Below are 27512 nucleotides of genomic sequence, written 5' to 3'. Positions count from 1 at the left end.
ATGGGTATTGTGGATTCCAGTGGGGTTTCTTTCATGACATTCCAATTTAGAGGAGCTGCCTACCAGTGGTGGTTGGCATATGAGTTGGATAGTCCCACTGAGGCATATTCACTCACTTGGACTCAATTTTCTGATATGTTCTTAAGGGAGTATGTTCCTTAGAGTCTTAAAAATGCATGGCGCACAGAGTTTGAGCAGATGCGCCAGGGTTCTATGACCGTGTCAGAGTATGCAGTTCGATTAAGTGATTTGGCGAGGTATACACCAGCCTTAGTAGCTACTGTTCGAGAGCGGGGTAGTCTGTAGTGTAGCCACCATAACCTTTTGTACACAATGCCAAATGACAAATGGTTTACCTTTCTTAAAACCAGACACCAAGAGCTACAACTTGCATTTTTAGATCATCTCTAGATTAGTTATAGATTGAGAGATATAACTTCCGAAATCAGACGACGGATAACAAAAATTCCTTCTTCGCGAACGCGAGAGACTCTTCGCAAACGCAAAGAGCAAAGTCCCGGCAGCAAAATCCTTCTTCGCGAATGTGAAGAACAACACCAGAACCAGCAACCAGCAGCATCAAAACACCCAAACTTGGTCTGAAACCACCCCGAATCACACTCGAGGCCCCTGGGACCCCCGTCCAACTGTACCAACCAGTCCCAATACATATCATGAACCTTCTCGAAGCCTCATATCACATCAAACAACATCAAAACCACGAATCGCACCCTAATTCCAAGCTTAATGAACTTTAGAATTTCAAACACCTACATTTGATGCCGAAACTTATCAAATCACGTCCGATTGACCTTAAATTTTGCACAGAAGTCATATTTGACATTACGGACCTACTCCAACTTCCGGAATTGGAATCCGACACTAGTGTCAAAAGCTTTCACTTCGGTCAAAACTTCTCAAAAACCTTCAAATTTCTAACTTTCGCCAAATGGCCTCAAAATGACCTACGGACCTCCAAATCTACATCCGGACTCGCTCCCAATACCAGAATTACCATATGGAGCTATTCCCATATTCGGAATCCCATACGGACATCGTTAACATTAAAATACACTTCAACCCAAATTTATGAAATGCTTCTAAAAGTGCTATCTACCACAATAGGCGTCGAAACGCTCCCGGGTCATCCAAAACCCGATCTGAACATACGCCCAAGTCCTAAATCATCATATGAACTTGTTGGAACCTTCAAATCCCGATTTCGAGGTCGTTTACTCAAAATTCATACCTTAGTCAATTCCTCCAACTTAAGGCCTCTAAAATTAGATATTTCTCTCCAAATCAACACCGAACTTCCTTAAATTCAATTCCAATGATACGCACAAGTCATAATACCTGAAGTGAAGTTGTTCATGGCCTCAAACTGTCGAACAACGTGCTAGAGCTCAAAACGACCGGTCGGGTCGTTACATAAAATATATTTTAGTTTTATATAAAACAAATACATTATTAGACATGCATTTTTTTGGTTGAGTTTTCTAACGTACATTATTCTATGGTGTGAATTATAGAAGCATGTCATAACTTTTTAGCATATCTTTGTAGCTTAGTTTTAGATTTTCTTAAAAACAATTCCAAAATGTACACATTTTAACTCAACAATTTCAATGTTAATATTGTTTTGAGGGAATACCAAAAATACGTAAAACGTATTTGTACTACTTAAGCATCAACCATGATGAAAGAATAAACGCGTTAGTAATACATACCATCAACCGCATTTACTCAATGCAATTTATTGAACTTATAATTTACGAATTACGTGTTGACCGCTTTAATATTTTAGGAACTCTGCAGCACACGAACTTTTTCAAATAAAATATGGAAGGTAGGGTCGGGTTATTGGTGTGATGTGGATCTAGAAAGGGAGTGGTTTTATATGTTGAATTGTCCGGAGGCGATGGGAGCATATACAACAACAACAACAACCTAGTAATATCCCACTAATAGGGATTGGGGAGGGTAGTATGTACCCAGACCTTATTTCTACCCCGAAAGAGCAGAGAGGTTGTTTCCGAAGGACGCTCGGCTCACAAAAACAAAAAGACAAAAGGAAAAAAAGAGACAATATTAGTATCACCACAACAATCATAGAAAAAATGAGCTAACCAAGACCTATCCTTGGGTGGGTGGAATGGGGGAGGGGTAGCTGATCTAGACCTATCCTTGGGTGGGTGGAGTGGGGTAGCTGATCAAGACCTATCCTTGGGTAGGGGGAGTGGGGAGAGGGGATAACTGATCAAGACCTATCCTTTGTACTGGATCTACATATTAATAATCTGCAAAATTTGAGGTTAATATGTTCTACGGACTATCTAAAATGCTGCCACACACATGTTGGATCCTCCAATCCGACACACCCGCAATATTTTCGGAGAGTCCGAGCAACATATTATTAATGTATCGTTTTATGTGAATGTAGTTGTTGTTTGTTCATCATTCATTACAAGAAATATTTGAGCTTCATTATAATGCTTATGCAACTGTTCTTTGCTCCTCCACAAATCAGTTGTTATATTTGATAATATGAAATTGGTAAATGGGGATTTCGAAAAGTAGCTTAAGAACTTTAGAGCAAAGTTAAATCAGGACAAGGGCGGGATATTGAGGAACTTGTTTTCTAGTAATATATACCGGATCCACAAATACGAGGGAATGGCATAAAATTAAAGCATGTTCATTATCTTCCTCTTTGTTGTTCATGTTATACACCATAAGAAGTTCTAACATTGTAAATTGTAATCCGTTCTGCATTAGTCTTCAGGTTTTGCAACGATCCCATTGCTTTGCAACCAAAGTCATATGTCAATTACTATATTAAAGCACAATTTATCCTCAAACAAAGAAGTGCCTTGATTGCTAAGACGGCTACTGATATTGATAGCGTGGGTTCTGATAATACAGAGAGTGATGAAGAAAGCGTGCTTGTTGGTAACCTTCCATTGGAGTCTAAGCTTCAGTTGAAGCTTGAGCAGAAGATGAAGATGAAGTTGGCAAAGAATATCCGATTAAGAAGGAAGAAACTTGTTAGGAAGCGCCGCTTAAGGAAGAAAGGGTGATGGCCACCTTCAAAGTTGAAAAAGAACAAGAATGCTTAGTCTTTACCTCAAGACATTTTCAGGTTTCTGCTCTCTAGATTTCCTTCTATTATCGCAATTCACCATTTTGTAGCCTTAAAAATCATTTGAATTTGTTAATAGAATTTTAAGGTTTAAACCTTTTGTTCAAGATTAATTTTTTAAATTTTTATAGTTTAGATGGTATTTATAGGGAAGGCTCTTTTATTCCTATCGATATTGATACTGGAGGTTCTCCATGGAAAGAATGCCTTGACATCTAGACAATCACATCAATTAGTTGTTGCATTCTGTGCTATCTGAACTTTTCTTTGTTTGCTTTTGCTCACTTTCTTGAGTTCTTCTGGAGGCCAAGATAGCGGTTATAGATGTTTGCTTTAGAGGTTATCAAAGTGAAAACAATCCCCTTTGATATCATTGGTTTTGACATCAATTGGTTTGTTGCCTCTTGTTCCTATTTTTCCTGTGTTTAGGTTCTTAAATAAGAAATGCTAGCAGTAAACTTGTATCTCTACTCTTTTATAAGTGATCCAATTTCACTCTTATCGCTAAATTTAGAGGACCAAAGAGATTGTAATTCACCAAATACAGCTGTCCTTCAGTATCGCAAAGACCCTACTGACTCTACAGCATCAAAGTCATTTCGTACACCTCACAGGCCAGGAGATTAGTACTAATTGACACCTTTAATGAACGAATGGAAAAATGGACTGGATTTGTATGATACATTTCAGTAGTTTGTGTATGTTTTGAGGAATCTCTATGTTCTTCAAGTAGAGTTGGAAACTAAAACCACCATTTGCATCAGAAATGATAAGAGTCACTAGACTGGTGATAGGTTTGCTTGGTTGGATTGGAACCATAATGACAAGATACCAAGGATTTGATACATACATCAGAATTTGCCAATTTTACTGTACATTTTGCCAGTAGATAGCAAAGCAATTAAGAAACTATGTTTCCCCCTTATAACTTTCGACAACTCTTCATCCTGAAAAACAACACTCGTGATCATTTATGCTTGCATCAGATAGGCTGCCTATATCACACCCCTTTGGGATGCGACCCTTTCTCGGACCCTGCATGAACGCGGGATACTTTGTGCACCGGGCTGCCCTATTTGCCCGACAAAAAGACATGAGTCAATAGAAAACAAAGAAGCTCAGACGATCTTTTCTTATCAATCATTCATCTAGAAGTAGCATATACAGAATTGCACAATTGTTTCCTTTAATCTGAAAAGGACGGAGGTGGTGATTGTTTCAAAGAAGTTCCATAACAAACGCCTTAAAAGTACAACATAGAAGCGACTAAATGGAAACATCAAGAACTGAAGACACATGAAAATTAAATGAAAATGATATTATTCAGTATTGGCATTTTCAATGATGCATAGTTTTAGAATGAAGATTCAAGGTCAGAAGCAGTTGTTGTTGTCCTAATGCTGATGGATTTTCTTAACAAATCAAATGAAGTGAAAGAATACGGTGAAAGTACAACATCCATGTTCTCGCCTACTTTTTCGACCATAGTTTCAACTGGTGACACCTGCATAAAATAACAGAATAAAACCAAATTAAAGGAAATAAAATGGAACATGTCTGTACCTTCTTAGGATCTTCGAAAGAATTCTCATCCATCACATTGGTAGATGTTAATGTAGTTTTTGTTGCCCCAAAGGACTGCAATGAGTTCTGCTCCAATCCACTGATAGAGATTTTAAGAGTAACTGTGCTGCTCCCAAAGTTCACAACCTGGAAATATTATCTTTGACAAATAAGTCATGCGTGTTAAAAAAAGAACGACCAATGAGTCATGAAATAACTGATGGAGACTAAGTTGTGCAGCTACAAAATGGACAACTTTTAATTGCAAATATGAACTTAGACTCAACACCATATAAATCTAGTAAAAGAGAAATCCTCACTTAAGCAACCTAGGTGCGATATTAGGATTCCAAGTACTATAACCTATGAAACAAGAGCAGTCTTAGTTTGTTTGACACATCTAGTTTGTTCACCGAGTGCTACGTGAAGTTTGAAACTAGATAATGTGAGTCTTGAGAAGCGCTAATGATAATTGCCTATATGAAATTCTACACTAGCGTACTTTTAGCAGTTCAATAGAAAAAATTATCCGAACCCTTAAATAATCATCAATCAGATCGATAAATTCTCCACCTTTATTCTTAAGTACTCGTTGTCATCAATCTCATTTTGCCAGGTTATGGAGATGCTATTAGTGAATATGAAGAATTAGCTTGGAGTGTTGAACTTAGTAGAGTTGCACTATTTGACTCTTTGAAAAGATGTTGCATCCAATAACTAGGCGTTCCATACGCCTGTGAAGAAGTGAAAACAATCACATCTGCTTTCCACCTAAGTAAAAGCGCATTATTTTACAGAGATGATTCAATTTTGAAGAAAATGAGAAGAAGAGTTAGAGCAGAAGAAATCAAACATACGTCCAATCATTGTTATTAACAAATAGGGGTGCATAACTTGCCATTTCAACTGCATCACTGCATGAGAATAAATAATTGGTTATCGTCGAGCAAAGAGATCATAGAGGAAGCAACAAGAACCAACAAGGGTTGTGGTGGAGTGGTAAGTACTTCATTCTTAACCAGAGGTCTCGGGTTCGAGCCCTGAGTATGGAGTCGTCTTTGTTAGGAGCACTTTACCCCTCAATATGGGACTTTCCAGCTCGAATCCGGATTTAGTGGGCTCTAATGCAGGTACCAGACATCGGGGGAGAAACCAAAAAAAACAGATGAAGCAACAAGAAGGTGGACATGTAATGGTTATATCACCTTCTCTTTAACTAATTAACTAAGTAAAATAGTATATCAGCTCCTCCAATTTTTTTTTTTTAATTTATAGTCTTTACTCGTAGATTTTCCAAGTTTTGAACTTTATCGATACTATTTTACCTGGACATGTAATGTAGAAATACATTTAGTTGATATATATTCCCAAAAATGGCAAGTACCTGTTCTTTTCTACCCCAATAAGGAAACCAGCTTCAGCCAATGCTGCTAAAAGACTACCTTTAATTTACCAGCATCATCTCCGTGCACAACATACTCACTTATAAAAGCCTATAGAAATAAACACTATACATAAGCACCATTTATAACAAAATACATTTATCATCAAAGAAACATTTACCCTCACCTTCGGTCCATTGCGTGGCGCGCCATCAAAATGGTTGGCAAGAGAGAACACAGTACTTACATTGTTATAAATCTAACCTCAGAAACATCATTAGTTAAAAGCTAGAAATAAGGTAAACAAAGTTAAATCTCTCAATGTACGTGAAATATAGACTTGAACAACATCAAAATCTTACATGAAAATAGTATAAATCAGCTGGATGATCCAATGCTTTGGAAGAACCATCGCAGTTGGAGATTATCTTAATATCTGGGTAGGCTTCTTTGATCGCCGAATAGAACTTGAGGTAATTTCCTGGATCATATTACAAGGATTTCAGGTCTTGACTCAATCCTCAAAATTCTTGGGAAGCTACGAAACATGCGCGACTATAAAGTGATGTCCCAGCTACAAAGTTATAAGGCATACTATTCTTTATGAATATCATGAAAATATGATCTGCTAAATATAGTAAGGTCTGCATACCATGGTACTGTGTCTTATCACAATCCTCGTTTCCAATAGCAACATATCTCAAATCAAAGGGCCTTGGGTGTCCCATTGCAGCTCGAGTTGAACCCCATTTTGAGTCAAGAGCACCTCTTGCAAATTCAAGTCCATCTAAGATTTCCTAGACATCGACGCATATGCTTATAAAACATAACAGAGTGCTCAATATGCAATATCCACATACTTTTTTCACATATTTGGGTCATGAGAAAATGAGTTTAAAGTCCCTGAGTTGCTTCTAGACCTTTTTATAGTTTACAGTTGCATTACAACCATTAAAACCCTTAAGTTTTGACTTTCACCTGTCGCATAAATTGTTCAACTTAATGAAACACAGGCCGAGTAGCACAAATTTCACCGGTCACATAAATTGTTCAACTTAATAAAACACAGGCCGAGTAGCACAACACTCTAGTTATGAAGAGGAAACTAAAATGGAAAAAGAAAGATCATATTTAGAAAGTCTCATACCAATATGCATCTATATTTTAGTAATATATGCCTTTTAAGTTTTTAATCAGATATTAGCAAATAATATCCATGTCATTTGTATAAGAAAATTCAGGAAACCCACTTGCACGAGAGGTAAGACATAGAAAGTGTCAACTTGATCATTATGGCTGATTCCTGAGAATAATACACGTATAGAGAAGAAAAAAAGCTAATTAATTGCATGAAGTCGGAAGTATGAATTGTCCCAAATCACTTCACCTTCTCAAATGTGCTAGACTCCAGCTCAGCTTCTCATAATTGTTTCATCAATTGTGTAGAATACGTTTTCTCATACTATATCTCTTGCCTTATCACTGTAGTCCTTTTCTTTATGTATTGAATCACCTAAGTTAATCCTTACAAGATTTTTGTTATCGATGAAAAGAATTAGATTACCTGTTCTCTAGTTGGTTTGAGCATAAATTAACAGAAAGTATCCTTAGGGCATCATTGATTTCTTTTTTGACGAATGTCAACATAAGTTTTTCATTAATGAATACATTTAACTTCATTATAAGAACACTATGAGCATAATTTCCAGTTACATTCAATTACTTTAAGGAGTAATTGATCACTCATGGATTTTAAGGCATCCCTTTGAGTATCATTCCTTTTTATGATAATGTGTATAACGATATTCTTTCTCATCAAGAAGGAAGTGAGTAGAGAAGTCAAAATAACTAGCAGGTAGAAAATATTAACTCTGATTCCATTATAAATAATCATATAATGCCCTCCTCCGTCATCTAGTAATGTTACTTGGAAATATGATGAATGCTGGTTTTATGGCCTTAAGCATTCCAAAAGGATCTTTGCGGAAACCATGCCCCTTCACTAAGAAAATTATTAAAATCACATTTATGATGCGAATACATCAAAAGAATGCTCATTCAGAAGTGAAAAAACAAGAAAGCAAATAACTAAACCACATCATGCTCATTGACATAGAAGGATCGATTAAGTAACGGTATTTATATCGAAAAATAAGGGCAACCAATAGTTGCAATAATTTGTAAAATTATTCAGGTTAGGTTGACAACTACTAGACGTTTTTGGTTAAATGGTTAGCAAGCCTTCATATTTTCTTAATTTAAACCTAATAAAGTTCGACTCCTTAATCAAAGTTAACAATAAGTTCCTAAATATACATTACCTTGTATGTATCAAGGGGCATCAATGATACTTGATCAAATCATATATGTGATGACCCGATAGGTCATCTCACATTTTAAAACTTAATTCAGTGATCCGAAGCCTTAAAAATCATGTTTTAGCCTTCCTCGATTTGTGTGGATAGTCCGAGCGTATTTCCGGAAAGTTTTTATGTTAAAAACTAAGAAACATATGAAATTTTGCCTTAAATTCCACTTGAGTTGATTTCGGTCAATGTTTTAAGCAAACGGACCCGGATACGTATTTTGACGGTCCTGGTGGGTCCCTATCGTGATTTGAGACTTGGGCGTATGCCGGAATCAAATTCCGAAGTCCCTAGCCCGAGATATCGGACTTTGTTAAAATTTGAAAGCTAAAGGCTTAATGAATTTGAAATGTTTGACCCATAGTTGACTTTTTGGATATCGGGTCCGTATTTTAGTTTCGAAACCCAGTATAGGTCCAATACCATATTTATGACTTGTCTGTAAAATTTGGTGGGAAACGGAGTTGGTTTGACGTGATTCAGACATCCGGTTGTGAAAATAGAAGTTTCATAGTTTTCTTGAAAATTTCATTTGATTTGGTGTTCAATTCATAGTTCTAGGTGTTATTTTGGCGATTTGATCGTGCGATCAAGTTCGTATGATGTTTTAGGACTTGTGTGCATATTTGGTTTGGAGCCCCGAGTTTCGGATAGGCTACAGAGTGAATTTGGACTAAGAACATTCCTGGTGTGCTTCAAATTTTGTTGCAAGCCTCAGATCTCGCAATTGCGAGATCAATCATCGTATTTGCGACCACTGTTGGGTTCACATTTGTGATCTACTCATCGCATTTGTGAAGGGTAGCTGGGGAGGCCAGAGTTCGCATTTACGAACAATGTTTTGCATTTGCGATGGAAGCTGAGGGGGATTCTTCGCATTTGCGATCAAGCCAGAGTTCGCATTTGCGAACTATTCTTCGTATTTGCGATGAATTCTTCGCATTTGCAGGGCTCGCATTTGCGAATCCTAAGTCGCAAATGCGGCATCTGCAACTGATCAAATATGACTTAGACGAGATTTTTGGTTCATTCTTCAAATTTTCAAAACCTAAAACCTTAAAAGCAATTTTTCCAAGACGCTTTCTTCCCCAAATCGTTGGTAAATGATTCTAACATATTTCCTTTCAATCTTTCACTTCTTTTTCTATGATTTCAACCAAAAATCTAAGGTTTCTACTGTGCAATTGGGGGGTTTTGGGTAGAAATTAGGGATTTAAACCTCAAATTGAGGCTGGATGCCAAAACAAATTGCATAACCGAGCTCCGGGGTAAATGGGTAATCGGATGTTGGTCAGAATTTTAGATTTGGACCTAGCGGGCCCGAGTGTTGACTTTTGTTGACTTTTTCAATAATGGCCTAAGTTGAATTTTTTACAATCGTGGGTAGTTCCTAAGGCTTAATATGAATCGTTTGGTTGGAAAATTGCTAGATTCTACTGGTTCGGAGGCTTGTTTGAAAGGAAAAGCCGTAGTTGAGCATTGAGTTTGGTCTTCAGAACGAGGTAAGTGTCGTGGTTAACCTTGACTTGAGGGAATATGACTTGTTTGTCTATTTTCTACATGTTTAAATGTTGGAGAACAACATATATATGAGGTGACGAATACTTATGCGTTGTAGTCGGTTTAAATCATGCGGGTGGGGCTTGGTTTCTTGTAATTATAGCTTCTTTTATTTATGTTATCCGTGTTTAGACTAGTATTATTAAATTGATCGTTCTTATCATGTTTACAGATCTTCTGGTGATAGTTGAGTATTGATTCCGAAGTTGAGGTTGATATTGTGGAACCAAATATTGAAGTAAGGCTTGTACTTGTTATTCTATCTCCCTGCTGTGATTTGTTCATTGCAGTATGGTAAGGGGGAGTGTTAATGCACGAAGGGTGATGCAGTATCATATTGTGAGTGTTAATGCATGAAGGGTGGTGCTGTGCCATATTGTGAGTGTTAATTCATTAAGGGTGATGCCGTGCCATGTTATGAGAGTTAATGCACGAAGGGTGATGCCGTGCCGTTTCTATTGATTTTATGGTAAGGTTGAGAGTAAAAGCATGAAGGGTGATGCCGTGCATGTTTTCCTTTACTGTGTTTATTTGTTCTTATTGGTTCATAGTATATTGGTTGTTCAAGTTACCATTCTGCTATAGTTCCCTATCTCGTATTCCCCTCAGCATGTTCCCCCTCTCGATATTACCTGTCCCATTTTTTTCTTACTGTTATTTGTACATATACTGTTAAATTGCACAGGTTTGTTATGTAGGTGTCTTGTCATAGCCTCGTCACTACTTCTTCTAGGTTAGGCTCAAGATAGATCTGTTGGCGTTCACAGACCTTGAAATCTCCGTCTATCATTTTTTAGGATGCAAGGTCGTGTTTGTGTGCCTAATGTGGATGGACTTCGTGAGTTGATTCTTGAGTAGGCCCACAGTTCCCGATATTCTATTCATTCGGGTGCCGCGAAGATATATCAGGACTTGCAGTAGCATTATTAGTAGAGGAGAATAAAGAAATATATAGTTGTATATGTAGCTCGGTGTCTAAATTGTGAGCATGTAAAGTTTGAGCATTAGAGACCTGGTGGTTTGCTTCAAAAGTTAGAGATTCCTGAGTGGCAGCGGGAGCCTATCACTATGGATTTCGTTGTTGGACTCCCACAGATTCAGAGGAAGTTCGATGCAGTTTGGGTCATTTTAAACAGGCTGACTAAGTCAGCACATTTCATTCCTGTGGCAGTTACCTATTCTTCGGAGTGGCTGGCAGAGATTTATATCCGCGAGATCGTCCGTCTTCACGGTGTGCCCGTGTTTATCATTTCTGATCGAGGTACGCAGTTCACCTCGCACTTCTGGAGGGCAGTAACATGTGAGTTGGGCATGCGAGTTGGGCATGCGAGTTGAGTTGAGCACAACATTTCATCCTCAGACAGTGCACTATTCAGGTATTAGAGGATATGCTTCGCGCTTGTGTTATAGACTTCGGAGGATCGTGGGATCAGTTTAGAGATGTGCATTGATCAAATCAGATTTAGCATATTTCGGATCCGATTTGAATTAATATCGGATCAGATCAGATTTTAAAGTTTGGATCAGATCGAATTTTCAGATTTCAGACCGGATTATTATGTCTCAAAGTTGCAAACTCATATGTATCTTTTCTTTGTAAAAGAGGCAATATAGTAAGAAAAATTCATGTTTCTGCAATTATGAGAGTACTATGGTGCCAATATAGCTAAATCCAACAGTTGTAAAAGTAATAACTTGGAGGAAGATGTAAAGTAAGTACTCACTATCCGAAATTAAAGTTTAATATTTATACATGCCCTAATAATTTCCAATTTCGGATCGAATCGGATTACAAATATACCAATCCGAATCCGATCCGAATATCCGAAATTTTAATAAACACAATCCGAAATCCGAATTCTGAAATACGAAATCCGAAATTGAGCGGATGGGTTCGGATTTTGGATATATGATCCAAATGAAAAGCCCTAGATCAGTTCTTGCCCCTTGCAGAGTTCGCCTACAACAATAACTACCAGTCGAGCATCCAAATGGCTCCCTATGAGGCATTATATGGTAGACGATGTCGATCGTCGGTTGGATGGTTTGAGCCGGGGGAGGCTCGGTTATTGGGTACATATTTGGTCCAGAATGCCTTGGATAAGGTCAAGATTATTCAGGATAGACTTTGCACAACTCAGTCTAGGCAAAAGAGTTATGCCAACCGTAGAGCTCGTGATGTAGCATTCATGGTCGGTGAGAGAGTGTTGCTCAGGGTATCACCCATGAAGGGTGTAATGAGGCTCGGAAAGAAGGGCAAGTTGAGCCCTAGTATATCGGGCCCTTTGAGATTCTGGAGAGAGTGAGAGAGATGGCTTATAGGCTTGCGTTGCCACTGGGGTTATCATCCGTTCATCCGGTTTTCTACGTGTCGATGCTTTGGAAGTATCATGGCGATCCGTCCCACATATTGGATTTCAGTTCTGTCGAGTTGGACAAGGATTTGACCTACGGGGAGGAGCCGATGGCTATACTAGCCCGACAGGTTTGACAGCTGAGGTCTAAGAGTTATCCTTCGGTTCGAGTGCAGTGAAGAGGTCAGCCCGTCAAGGCAGCTACTTGGGAGTCCGAGTCAGACATGCGGAGTAGATATTCCCACCTTTTTACCAGTTCAGGTACTTTTCTATGTCCGTTTGAGGATGAACGATTATTTTAGAGGTGGTGAATGTGATGAACTGATAGGTCATCTCATGTTTTAAAACCTAATTCTATGATCCGAAGCCTTAAAAATCATGTTTTAGCCTTTCTCGATTTATGTGCATAGTCCGGACGTCTTTCCAAAAAGCTTTTATGTTAAAAACTAAGAAAAATATGAAAATTTTCCTTAAACTCTACTTGAGTTGACTTCGGTCAACGTTTTGAGAATTAGACCCAAATTCGTGTTTTGACGGTCGCAGTGGATTCGTATCATGATTTGGGACTTGGACGTATGCCCGGAATCGAATTTGGAAGTCATAGCCCGGGATATCGGACTTTGTTGAAATTTGAAAGCTAAAGGCTTAATGAATTTGAAATGTTTGACCCATAGTTGAATTTTTGGATATCGGGTCCGTATTTTAGTTTCAGAATCCGGTATAGGTCCAATACTGTATTTATGACTTGTCTGTAAAATTTGGTGGGAAACGGAGTTGGTTTGACGTGATTCGGACGTCCGGTTGTGAAAATAGAAGTTTCAAAATTTTCTTAAAATTTTTATTTGATTTGGTGTTCAATTCGTAGTTCTAGGTGTTATTTTGGCGATTTGATCACGCGAGCAAGTTTGTATGATATTTTAGGACTTGTGTGTATGTTTGGTTTGGAGACCCGAGGGTTCGGGTGAGTTTCAGATAGGTTACAAAGTAAATTTGGACTTAGAACATTGCTGGTTTGCTTCAGTTTTTGTTGCAGGCCTCAGATCTCGCAATTGCGAGATCAATCATCGCATTTGCTACCACTGTTGGGTTCGCATTTTCAATCTATTCATCGCATTTGCGAAGAGTAGCTGGGGAGGCCAGAGTTCGCATTTGCGATGGGAGCTGGGGAGGGGGGATTTTTCACATTTGCGATCACTCGGTTGCATTTGCGATCAAGACAGAGTTCGCATTTTTCCAGGACTCTTTCTTCCCCAAATCGTTGGTAAGTGATTCTAACCAATTTTCTTTCAATCTTTCACTACTTTTTTTTTAGATTTCAACCAAAAATCTAAGGTTTCTATGGTGGAATTGGGGGTTTTTGGGTAGAAATTAGGGATTTGGTATATTGGGAATTTAGACCTCAAATTGAGGTCGGATTTCAAAATAAATTACATAACCGGGCTCGGGGTAAATGGGTAATCAGGTGTTGGTCAGAATATCGGATTTGGACCAAGCGGGCCCGGGTGTTGACTTTTGTTGAACTTTTCAATAATGGCCTAAATTGAATTCTTTACAATCGTGGGTAGTTCCTAAGGCTTAATTTGAATCGTTTGGTTGGAAAATTTCTAGATTCTATTGGTTCGGAGGCTTGTTTGAAAAGAAAATCCGTGGTTGAGCTTTGAGTTTGGTCTTCGGAGCGAGGTAAGTGTTGTGGTTAACCTTGACTTGAGGGAATAAGACTTGTTTGTCTATTTGCTACATGTTTAAATGTTGGGGAACAATGTATATGTGAGATGACGAGTACTTATGCGTTGTAGTCTGGTTAAAGCATGCAGGTGGGGCTTGGTTTCTTGCAATTATAGCTTCCTTTATTCATGTTATCCGTATTTCGACTAGTATTGTTAAATTGATCGTTCTTATTATGTTTACGGATCTTCTGGTGATAATTGAGTATTGATTCCGAAGTTGAGGTTGATATTGTGGAACCAAATATTGAAGTAAGGCTTCTACTTGTTATTCTATCTCCCTGTTATGATTTGTTCATTGCATTATGGTAAGGGAGAGTGTTAATGCACGAACGGTGATGCCGTGCCATATTGTGAGTGTTAATGCACGAAGGGTGATACTGTGCCATGTTATGAGACTTAATGCACGAAGCATGATGCCGTGCCGTTTTTATTGATTTTATGGTAAGGTTGAGAGTAAAAGCACGAAAGGTGATGCCGTGCATTTTTTCCTTTACTGTGTTTACTTGTTCTTACTGGTTTATAGTATATTGGCTGTTTAAGTTACCATTCTGCTGTAGTTCTCTATCTCGTATTCCCCTCAGCATGTTCCCCCTCCTGATATTACCTGTCAAGTTTTTTCCTTGCTGTTATTTGTACATATACTGTTAAATTATACATGTTTGTTATGTAGGTGTCTTGTCATAGCCTACTCACTACTTCGTTGAGGTTAGGCTCGACACTTACCAGTACATGTGGTCGGTTATAGTGATACTGCACTCTGCACTTTCTGTACAGATTTTGGTATTGGTCCCAGCTGATCGAGAGGCGTAGCAGCTCAGACTGGTTCATCGGAGACTCAAGGTAGATCTGTTGGCGTTCACAGACCTTGAAGTCCCCATCTATCTTTTATGTTTTTTTTACTGTCTCTTTCATTCAAACAGTTGTATTTATTTGAGACTTTTACTTGTAGTAAATTTTAGAAGTTAGTGAATTGTGACTCGAGATCCGGGTTGTAGTAAATATTGAGGGTGCTATATTATTCCGCACTCGCTTTAATTCGTTTTTACCTTATTTGCCGTTATTTATTGAATTGAATAAGAATTGGCTTAATAATACTCTAACGCTGGCTTGCCTAGCAAGTGGTATGTTAGGCGCCATCACGGTCACGAAAAGTGGGAAATTCCAGGTCGTGACTACACCCTTTGTAGTTGATCTCAATTCAAGTCTTGAATTGGGATCAGATCCTTCAGCTTCCAACAAAACCTCCACCTTCGTCCAATTTGATACATTTGCAGATCTGCAAAAACATTAAAGAATGATCTGTAAGAAAGATCCAAACTTTGTCGAAACATTGGTATGAAAATTTGGAAAACATAGACAACTATATATGTAGCATATGATACTTACACTACGACAACTGTAACCAGCTTCTTTAATCCATTTGAACCGGTTAAACCTACTGATAAATTAATCGACTCTTGTGAAAGCACATAAAACACTAGTTTATATTTCTTTCCCTGTTCAATATTCTGCATGAAAGCATAAAAATAAGGAAAACAAGTAATAAGTACACAACAAACTCAAGAGGATATAAACATAGAACCGCTAGAGTCTAACGATCGTTACTTGGTTTTGTTTTATGGATCATAATCTGAATAAACCAGCAAAGCACAAAAAGCAAAGTAGCAACTGTACACCAAAAATCTAATTTACTAAATAATTTTAGTGAAAATCGTCATGGGACTTGAGGTTACATATGAAGCAAGTCTGATGTTCTTTTGCTATTGCCAGAATAGTGAATATTTTTCTGGGGAATCTCTGTGAGGAGAACTTAGAGACGCGTAAAGAACATTAAAGAAAATAAAAAGAAAAGTAGGTAAAATACCATGCCCCAGAATCCCGGGTTGTAGACACCAACTCCTCCACCTGGACAGATTTTGACACCTTTATTGTCACAAAGCACATGTACTCGCAGTGCAACTTTATTTCGATCAAAGCATGATGAAAGATCGGTTGATACAATTACAAAAGACTCATCGCCAATGATAGACCAAGGTTCAATGCTAGATGGAAAATTATGGCCTCCCGATTCAAAACCTGAAAGTGGTTTTTCAAGAAAACTAAAATTAAAATCAAAGACAAGAAGATTTAAGAGGCATAGCATATGAATATACATGGTAATACTCACAAGAGTCTTGAACCATAGTACCATACTAGAACATATAAACTCTCCAATTTAACATTTCATGTACGAATATATTTCAAAGAAAAAGTAAGTATGACAATAGAAGAGAGGACAAAATCATATATTAATGTATTTTAGTTCTATTTGACCAACAGTAATGTCATTGTCTACATATTTTCCACCTATAAATCATGTTCTTCCCTTCTTGTCATTTTCTTAATGAAAGATAGGTAGACTAGTAAGAATTCTCTCCTAGTCAAAACATGTATTATTCAATTTTCAGGCTTTTCCTTTTCTAAATCAAAAACAACAACAACAACAACAACATCCCAGTGTATTCCCACAAGTGGGGTCTGGGGAGGGTAGGATGTACGCAACCTTATGTCACGTCCCGAAATTTCCACCATCGTAACCGTGATGAGCCCTAATATTTCACTTGCTAGGCAAGCCAACGTTAGAATAATCTATCCTTTTTAACAATTTAAATTTAATTAATGAAGAAGAACTGATTTAACTGCAATAATCCAAATATAAATGCGGAAGCTAAAACCGTAAAAACATCTGCTATAAATCCCTGATCCCGGTGTTATAAGTGCACGGGCTTCTAGAGTAATACATACAAGGGGCTGAAATAAATACAAAGTTGTCTGAATGAAAATAAACAGCTAAATAAAAATAAAGACGGGGACTTCAGGAGCTGCGGGTGCTAAGCAGTTGTACCTCAAGTCTCTGCAGGCTGTCCAATCCAAGCTCTCTAGTAGCTGCCACTGGGACCGTCTCCAAAATCTGCACAGTGTGCAGAGTGACCCCATGTGCTGGTAAGTGCCGAGCCTAACCTCGACGAAGTAGTCACGAAGCGAAGGCGGGTCACCTACACTACAACCTGAACGCAGTATATAATAATGACACAAAATGGGAATACTGAACAGAATTAAATAACCAACTGAAAATAATAACTACAGCCTCAAGAATAAACCAGTGTCGTCCAGAATCACCAATCTTTAATACTTCAGATACAAATACCAAAAGAAAACCAACACAACTCAAGAAATGGAAACATATAGGTTATTGCGGCGCGTAACCCAATCCTACCATATGTCAATATCAGTATCATAATTCACCCTTAATTCACCATGTCAATCCACCCTTATTCCACCTGTTGCGGCGTGCAACCCGATTCCACCGTATATTACAAATTCACCCTTATTCCACCTCAACATATCACCCTTATTTCACCTGTTACGGCGTGCAACCCGATCTCACTATATCAAAATCAATTACTCAATAAGCACAGTAAAACTCACAATTCAAATCATAGAAAAACCCTTTACAATTCTAAGTCACCAAACTGAACGAATAGAAAACCTTGTACAATATGATAATCTGAATAAGAAATATTACACATCGAGACCAATCCAGAATTTATAACTACAAGGTGCAGATAAACCAACTTGAGCAAATAGTAGGAGATTATGAAACTATGGAAAGAACTAATATCATAAATAGGAGGAAACAAAGACTACAAGTGGCAATTAGGCATGGAAACACATTTAGAGCACATAACAATTAAGACAGGGAAGGAGATAATATAAGAAGAACGGGGAAACTGCAAAAAAATAGATAATTCGGCGGCGCATAAGCACTCTTCACCTCACATATACGCCGCTCGCATGAAATTCACATAGAAAATAGTCCGAGGGTTCCTAATTATCCCAAATCAAGGTTAGACACAACACTTACCTCGCTCCAAACGCCACTCAATGCTCAATCACAGCTTTTCCTCTAGAATCCACCTCCAAACCACTCGTATCTATCCACAAACGACTCAATTCAATTATTGCTAAATGAATCAATTACAATGCATAAATTTAGATTTTCCAAACTTTTCCCCCAAAAGTTAAAAATTGACCCCGGGTCCGCTTGTTCAAAACCCAAGGTTCGGACTAAAATTTATTTACCCATTCACCCTCGAGCCCGATTATGTAATTTTTTTCGAAATTCGATCTCAATTCGAGGTATAAATTCCAATTATACAAAAATCTCTAATTCTACCCAAACACCCAATTTTCACCATGAAAATCCTAGACTTTAGGTTGAAAAATCATGAAATGTAATGGGTAATTGAATGAAAATAGGTTAGAATCACTTACCAACAAATTGGGGACGAAAAGCTTTTAGGAAAATCGCCTATAGGTCTTCTAGATTTGAAATTTTGAAGGAAATGGCAAAAATCCCGTTTTGGTTCTGTTTTGAGTAACTGGGCGTCAGGTATTCATCGCGTTCGCGTGAATCCTGACGCGTTCGGGAAGAGAAGTGCATGTTAGGCTTACGCGATCACGGGAGGCTACACGCGTTCGCGAAGGTTTAGCACCCCGACCTTCGCGTTCGCGAGACAAGACCTGCGTTCGCGTAGTGTAACCTCAAGTTTTAATAAGAATTTAAAACTTTCAATTTTTAAACAAAAATCAATAACTCGAGTTAGGGACCTCCAAATTCGATTTGGGGCATACGCCCAGGTCCCAAATTATGATACGGATCCACCGGGACTGGCAAAATATAAATCCGGGTCCGTTTGACCAAAACATTGATCGAAGTCAACTTAAATGAATTTTTAAGGCAAAATTCTTATTTTTATCAGTTTTTAACATAAAAGCTTTCCGATAAAACGTCCGGACTGTGCACGCAAATCGAGAAAGGCTAAAACATGATTTTAAGGCTTCAGATCACAGAATTTGGTTTTAAAATATAAGATAACCTATCGGGTCATCACATTCTCCACCTCTAAAATAACCGTTCATCCTCGAACGAACATAAAAAAGTACTTGCACTGGTGAAAAGGTGGGGATATCTACTCCGCATGTCCGACTCGGACTCCCAAGTAGCTTCCTCGACGGGCTGACCTCTCCACTACACTCAGACTAAAGGATAACTCTTCGACCTCAACTGATGAACCTGCCGGGCTAGAATAGCCACCGGCTCCTCCTCGTAAGTCAGATCCTTGTCTAACTGGACAGAGCTGAAATCTAACACATGGGATGGATCGCCGTGATACTTTCGAAGGATGAACACATGGAACATCGGATGAACTGCTGATAATCCCGGTGGCAACGCAAGCCTATAAGCCATCTCTCCCACTCTCTCCAGAATCTCAAAGGGCCCGATATACCTAGGGCTCAACTTGGCCTTCTTTCCGAACCTCATTACACCCTTCATGGGTGATACTCTTTGCAACACTCTCTCCCCGACCATGAATGCAACATCACGAACTCTACGGTCGGCATAAATCTTCTGCCAGGACTAAGCTGTGCGAAGTCTATCCTGAATAATCTTGACCTTATCCAAGGCATCCTGCACCAAATCTATACCCAATAACCGAGCCTCTCCCGGCTCAAACCATCCAACCGGCGAACGACACCGTCTACCATATAATACCTCATAGGGAGCCATCTGAATGCTCGACTAGTAGCTGTTATTGTAGGCAAACTCTGCAAGGGGAAAGAACTGATCCCACGATCCTCCGAAGTCTATAACACATGCACAGAGCATATTTTCCAATATTTGAATAGTGCGCTTGGACTGTCCATCTTTCTGAGGATAAAATACTGTGCTCTCAACTCGCGTGCCCAACTCACATTGTACTGCCCTCTAGAAGTGCGAGGTGAACTACGTACCTCGATCAGAAATGATAGACACAGGAACACCGTGAAGACAAACGATCTCGCAGATATAAATCTCTGTTAACCGCTCCAAAGAATAGGTAACTGCCACAGGAATGAAATGCACTGATTTGGTCAGCCTGTCCACAATGACCCAAACTGCGTCGAACTTCCTCTGAGTCCGTAGGAGTCCAACAACGAAATCCATACTGATACGCTCCCACTTTCACTTAGGAATCTCTATCTTCTGAAGCAAACCACCAGGTCTCTAATGTTCATACTTTACTTGCTGACAATTTAGACACCGAGCTACATAAGCAATTATATCCTTCTTCATCCTCCTCCACCAATAATGCTGCCGCAAGTCCTGATACATCTTGGCGGCGCCCGGATTAATAGAATATCGGGAACTGTGGGCCTCCTCAAGAATCAACTCACAAAGTCCATCCACATTAGGCACACAAACACGACCCTGCATCCTCAAGACTCTGTCATCTCCAACAGTAACCTTCTTGGCACCACTGTGTCGCATTGTGTCCCTAAGGACCAATAAATGAGGGTCGTCATACTGCCGATCTATGATACACTCAAACAAAGAAGACTGAGTGACGGTACAAGCTAGAACACGGTTGGGCTCTAAAATATCCAACATCACAAACTGGTTGGCCAAAGTCTGAACATCTGATGCAAGCAGTCTCTTACCGACTGGAATAAATGCAAGGCTTCCCATACTCACAGCCTTTCTACTCAAGGCATCGGCCACCACATTGGCCTTTCCAAGATAATACAAGATGGTGATATCATAGTCTTTCAGTAGCTCCAAACACCTCCTCTGCCTCAAATTGATATCCTTTTTCTTGAACAAATATTGAAGGCTTCGATGATCCGTGAAGACCTCACACGACACGCCGTAAAGATAGTGCCTCTAAATCTTCAGCGCATGAACAATGGCTGCCAACTCTAAGTCATGGACAGGGTAATTCTTCTCTTGAACCTTCAACTGCCGCGACACATATGCAATCATCCTGCCCTCCTGCATCAATACCGCACCGAGCCCAACACGGGACGCACCACAATATACCGTATAAGCTCCTGAACCTGTTGGCAACACCAACATCGGCATTGTAGTCAAATCAGTCTTGAGCTTCTGAAAGCTCGCCTCACACTCGTTTGACCATCTGAACAGGGCACTCTTCTGGGTCAACCTGGTCAACGGGGCTGCTATAGATGAAAACCTCTCCACAAAATCGACGGTAATAGCCCGCCAAACCCAAGAAACTCTTGATCTCCGTAGCTGAAGTGGGTCTAGGCCAGTTCTAAACTGCCTCAATCTTCTTATGATCTACCTGAATGCCCTCTGTTGATACAACGTGGCCCAAGAAAGTGATTGAATCCAACCAAAACTCACACTTTGAAAATTTAGCATATAACTGGCTGTCTCTTAGAGTCTGAAGTACAATCCTAAGATGCTGCTCATGCTCCTCTTGACTGCGGGAGTAGATCAAGATGTCATCAATAAATACAATCACAAAGGAGTCCAGATAAGGCTTGAACACTCGGTTCATCAAATCCATGAATGTTGCCGGGGCATTTGTCAACCCAAAGGACATTACTAGAAAATCATAATGACCGTAACGAGTCTGAAAAGTTGTCTTAGGGACATCGGATGCCCTAATCCTCAATTGATGGTAGCCAGATCTCAAATCAATCTTCAAAAATACCTTGGTACCCTGAAGGTGATCAAATAAATCATCAATCCTTGGCAATGGATACTTCTTCTTGATTGTGACTTTGTTCAACTGCCAATAATCTATATACATCCCCATCGATCCATCTTTATTCTTCACAAACAACACATGTGCACCCTAGGGCGAGACACTAGGTCTAATGAAGCCCTTATCAAGCAAATCTTGCAACTATTCCTTCAATTCTTTCAACTCTAGCGGGGCCATGTGGTATGGCAAAATAGAGATGGGCTGAGTACCCGGAGCCAAGTCAATACAGAAATCAATATCCCTGTCGGGTGGCATCCCCGACAGGTCTGCAGGAAACACCTCTGGAACTCACGAACAACTGGCACTGAATCCATGGAAGGAACCTCTGCACTAGAATCACGAATATAAGCCAAATAAGCTAGACACCCCTTCTCGACCATATGTCGAGCCTTCACATAAGAGATAACATTGTTAGTAGAATGGACAGGAGTCCCCCTCCACTCTAATCGAGGCAACCCTGGCAAGGCTAAGGTCACCGTCTTGGCGTGACAATCCAATATAGCATGGTAAGGTGACAACCAATCCATACCCAAGATAACATCAAAATTAACCATATCGAGAAGTAGAAGATCTACACTAGTCTCAAGGCTCCCAATGGTGACCACACACGAACGATAAACACGATCTACAATAATAGCATCCCCAACAGGTGTGGACACATACACAGGAGCACTCAAAGAATCACGAGGCACAACCAAATATGAAGAAAATTAGGATGACACATAGGAGTAAGTAGAACCCGGATCAAATAGAACTGAAGCATCTCTACTACAAACAGAAACAATACCTGTGATAACAGCGTTAGATGACTCAGCCTCAGGCCTGGCTGGAAAAGTATTACATCGGGGCTGGGCCCTACCACTCTGAACCATGTCCATGGGACGACCTCTAGCTGGCTGGCCTCCACCTCTAACGGCCTAACCTCCACCTCTAACAATCTAGCCCCTACCTTTGGCTGTCTGACCCCTGCCTCTGGCTGGCTGAGCAGGTAGTGCAGCCACTGGTGCTGGAACCATGTCACGAAAACCCTGATGCTGTGGCGGGACGCCCAATAATCTCGGACAGGTCCTCCTGATATAACCATAACCACCACACTCGAAATATCCATCCTGGTACTGTGGCAGTGGAAACTGAGACTGACCCGAACGGGCCGGATGACCATGGTAGTAACTCTAAATAGGGGGTGCACTGATAGGAGCTGGTGGTGAACCGTAGGCTGGTTGTCCAAAATGAGGCACGTAAGGACACCGACTCCCTGAAGCACTGTGGGATGCCTGAAGCATTGAATGAAATGGCCTGGGAGGATGGCCTCTACCAAAATTACCCCTGCCTCCAATGAGGTACCGCTGAACCCACCGGAATGACGAGGTCTCTTGTCAGACCCCTAACCTCCTTGAGCAAGAAGTATCTCGACTCGTCTGGCGAGATTGGCAACCACCTGAAAAGAAATCACATTCCCAGTCTCCTTAGCCATTTGCAATATGATATGCTGAGCAAGTCCATCAATAAATCTCCTCGCCCTCTCTCTCTCTGTAGGAAGCAGAAGAAGAGCATGACGGGCCAAATCCATAAAACGGGTCTCATACTGAGTAACAGTCATACTGCCATGTTGGAGATCCTCAAACTGACGACGATGATCCTCTCTCAATGTGATAGGAATAAAATTCTCTAGTAAGATCTAAGAGAACTGGTACCAAGTAAGAGCAGGCGACCCAGCTAGTCTGGTCAACAAATAATCCCTCCACAATTTCTTGGTGGAACCAGTCATATGAAATACAGCAAAATCGACCCTATTGATCTCCACTATATCCATGTTCCGTAGAACCTCATGACAACTGTCAAGATACTCATGGGGATCCTCTGAAGAAGCACCACTGAAGTGAACTGGGAAGAGCTTGGTAAACCTGTCCAATCTCTATAAAGCCTCAGAAGACATAGCTGAACCATCACCGGCCTGTGCCGCAATAATCGGCTGAACTACTCCGACTGGATGAGCTGCTGGAGTCTGATACTGGGGAGCCATCTGCTCCGGGGTGTGAGTAGTAGGAGTCTGTGCTCCTCCTCCATCCTGAGAGACGGCTGGTGCCATGGGGAATGCGCCAGTCCGAGCCACACTCTCCATAAGGCCCACCAAATGGACCAAAGCATCCTGAAGCACTGGGATGGCAATGAACCCCTCTGGGACCTGAGCTGGTCCGACAAGCACAGCCTAGGCTGGAACCTCCTCATCAAACTCTACCCGAGGCCCCACCGTTAGTGCTGCTGCTCGAGCTCTGGGCTGAACTCTGCCCCTACCTCGGCCTCTAGCATGACCTCGGCCTCGACCTCTGCCACAAGTGCACGAGCTTCTAGAGTAATACATATAAGGGGATGAAATCAATACAAAGCTATCTGAATAAAAATACACAGCTAAATAAAAATAAAGACAGGGACTTCAGGAGCTGCGGGTGCTGAGCAGTTGTACCTCAAGTCTCTGTAGGCTGTTCAATCCGAGCTCTCTAGTAGCCGCCACTGGGATCATCTCCAAAATCTGCACAGTGTGCAGAGTGTAGTATCAGTACAACCGACTCTATGTACTGGTAAGTGCCGAGCCTAACCTCAACGAAATAGTGACGAGGCTAAGGCGGGTCACCTACACTACAACCTGAACGCAGTATAATAATGAAATAAAATGGGAATACTGAACAGAATTAAACAGTCAACTAAAAATAATAACCACAGCCTCAAGAATAAACCAGTGTCGTCCAGATTCACCAATCTTTAATACTTCAGATACAAATACCAAAAGAAAACCAACACAGCACAAGCAATGAGAACATATAGGTTGTTGCGGCGCGCAACCCGATCCCACCAGACAACACAAATTCCCCCTTATTTCGCCGAAGCGATATTAACAACAGTAAATAATATATATATGTTGCAGCGCGCAACCCGATCATACCATATGTCAATAACAGTATCATAATTCACCCTTTTTTCACCATGTCAATCCACCCTTATTTCACCTGTTGTGGCGTGCAACCCGATCTGACCGTATAGTACAAATTCACCTTTATTCCACCTCAACATATCACCCTTAATTCACCTGTTACGGCGTGCAATCCGATCTCATCATATCAATATCAATTACTCAATAAGCACAGTAAAACTCACAATTCAAATCATAGAAAAACCCTTTACAATTCCAAGACACCAAACTGAACGAATAAGAAACCTTGTACAATATGATAATCTGAATAAGAAATACTACACAGCGAGACCAATCCAGAATTTATAACAACAAGATACAGATAAACCAACTCGAGCAAATAGTAGGAGATTATGAAACTATGGAAAGAACTAATATCATAAATAGGAGGAAACAATGACTACAAGTGGCAATTAGGCATGGAAACACATTTAGAGCACATAACAATTAAGACAGGGAAAGAGATAGTATAAGAAGAACGGGGAAACAACAAAAAAAATATATAATTCGGCGGCGCATAAGCACTCGTCACCTCACATATACGCCGCTCGCATGAAATTCACATAGCAAATAGTCTGAGGGTTCCTAATTCCCCCAAGTTAAGGTTAGACACAACACTTACCTCGCTCCAAACGCCACTCAATGCTCAATCACAGCTTTTCCTCTAGAATCCACCTCCAAACCACTCGTATCTATCTACAAACGACTCAATAATATCAATTATTGCTAAAGGAATCAACTACAATGCATAAATTTAGATTTTCCAAACTTTTTCCCAAAAAGTCAAAAATCAACCTCGGGCCAGCTTGGTCAAAACCCGAGGTTCGGACCAAAATTCACTTACCCATTCATCCCCGAGCCCGATTATATAATTTTTTTTTTAAATTCGACCTCAATTCGAGGTCTAAATTCCAATTATACAAATATCCCTAATTCTACCCAAACCTCCAATTTCCACCATGAAAATCCTAGATTTTAGGTTGAAAACTCATGAAATGTAATGAGTAATTGAAAGAAAGTAGGTTAGAATCACTTACCAATAATTTGGGGAAGAAAATCTTTTAGGAAAATCGCCTCTAAGTCTTCTAGTTTTGAAATTTTGAAGGAAATGGCAAAATTCCCGTTTTGGTTCTGTTTTGAGTAACTGGGCGCCAGGTATTCATCGCGTTCGCGAAGAGCGGTGCCTGTTAGGCTTATGCGATCGCGAGAGTCTACACACGTTCGCGAAGGTTTAGCCCCCCGACCTTCGTGTTCGCGAGACAAGACCCGCGTTCGCGTAGTGTAACCTCAAGTCTCCTGCCCAGCCTAGCTAACTCTACGTGTTCGCATGTGACGGGTCGCGTTCGCATACAACACCCCCCATTGCTCCGCGTTCACGACCATAGTCTCGCGTTCGCGTAGTGTAAAGTCCTCCCCCAATCCAGATCCCCTTCGCGATCGCGAAGCACAACACACCAGAAAACTAGCTGCAGCAAAAATATCACATTTTTCTAAGTCCAATTCACCCCGTAGCCTATCCGAAACTCACCCGAGCCCTCGGGGCTCCAAACCAAACATGCACACAAGTCCTAAAATAGCATACAAACTCGCTCGCGTGATCAAAATACCAAAATAATGCCTAGAACTACGAATCAGACACCAAATCAAATAAAATTTTCAAAAAAACTTTAAAACTTCTATTTTCACAACCGAACATCCGAATCACGTCAAATCAACTCTGTTTCTCACCAAATTCGACAGACAAGTCATACATATTATAGTGGACCTGTACCGGGCTCCGAAATCAAAATACGGACTCGGTATCAATAAATTCAAACATAAGTCGATTCTTAAAAACCATAAAGTTTTCAATTTTTTAACAAAAATCAATAACTCGAGGTAGGGACCTCCGAATTCGATTCTGTGCATACGCCCATTTTCCAAATTACGATACGGACTCACCGGAACTGGCAAAATAGGAATCCGGGTCCGTTTACCTAAAACGTTGACCGAAGTCAACTTAAATGATATTTTAAGACCATATCAGAAAGTAGATAGAGGATGTTAATAGAAGGAAAAAGATAGCAAAATTTAGTCCTTCCCTTTTGACTCAAGTATTAACTGATCCAGTCAATGTAAAGAGAAAAACTTTTAAATTTTCTTGTACTACTCATTTTCCACTAAAACCAAACAAAGTAAAACTACTTTTCTTAAACTTTCTTCTCCATTCCAACTTCGTTTATCTTTATTTAAACAGTTTAGAAGCTGAATAATAAGGAGAGACACAGAAAAAAAGCTACAAACTAAACATTTGACTATCCACAATTTGATAAAAACAACTAAATAGATGCTGACTGAATGAAAGAAGGGAGGTGGGAACTATAGGGGCATTACAAGATACCTACAAAATTAAACAATTAAGCAATATATTAAACTAGAAGAACATCAAAAGGTTGTGAGATTACAATCAATTTAACAAGAAATGCTGGAACCAAAAAATGGAAAAGTAGAAAGAAAATAGAAATGAAAAGTTGATATAGCTAATTCTTAATAGCAAGAAAACAAGTAATAAACACAAAAAGGTGAAAACTTCAATTGTTTCAAGTTGACTCATTTTTCACCTGGAAATACTACAAACCCCACAAAGCACTCTTATTGATTTAGAAAATTAGTGGGAATAACACTCTTCTGGGGGAAATCTTAAGCTAGTTATACAGTGATCTCACTCTTGTGCATGTGTAATTATGTGTTATGTGTACTGATTTAAGATTTCTGTATACATGCATTGTATATATATATATATATATATATATATATATATATATAGATTGAAGTGGGGCATAACATAGAAGAAAAAGAGTTGTTGCTTGTTGTCA

The 27512-nt window shown here is 39.8% G+C and overlaps 1 protein-coding gene and 1 pseudogene across 1 annotated transcript; one reads left to right on the top strand and one right to left on the bottom strand.

Moving 5' to 3' along the window:
* On the top strand, positions 1-3080 carry LOC138898268 (large ribosomal subunit protein cL37 alpha-like). The gene is made up of 2 exons (XM_070184325.1): positions 1-149; positions 2786-3080. The coding sequence occupies exons 1-2, from the start codon at positions 1-3 to the stop codon at positions 3078-3080; spliced, it is 444 nt and encodes a 147-aa protein (XP_070040426.1).
* Positions 3081-4445: 1365 nt separating this feature from the next.
* Positions 4446-27512, bottom strand: part of LOC104090871 (alpha-L-arabinofuranosidase 1-like) — a 43228-nt pseudogene continuing 20161 nt past the window's right edge.

This window comes from Nicotiana tomentosiformis, chromosome 8 (genome assembly GCF_000390325.3).
Source record: "Nicotiana tomentosiformis chromosome 8, ASM39032v3, whole genome shotgun sequence".
In the NCBI taxonomy this organism is placed as follows: domain Eukaryota; kingdom Viridiplantae; phylum Streptophyta; class Magnoliopsida; order Solanales; family Solanaceae; genus Nicotiana; species Nicotiana tomentosiformis.
Note: the sequence above shows the minus strand (reverse complement) of the source record. Positions and strands in the feature narration are given on the sequence as shown.

Bases quoted from the DNA above. Each gene is read 5' to 3' on its own strand.
- LOC138898268 (XM_070184325.1), top strand. From the start codon at position 1: ATGGGTATTGTGGATTCCAGTGGGGTTTCTTTCATGACATTCCAATTT. The intron at 150-2,785 runs GTATGTTCCTTA...ATTAGTCTTCAG, and splicing joins TCTGATATGTTCTTAAGGGA to GTTTTGCAACGATCCCATTG.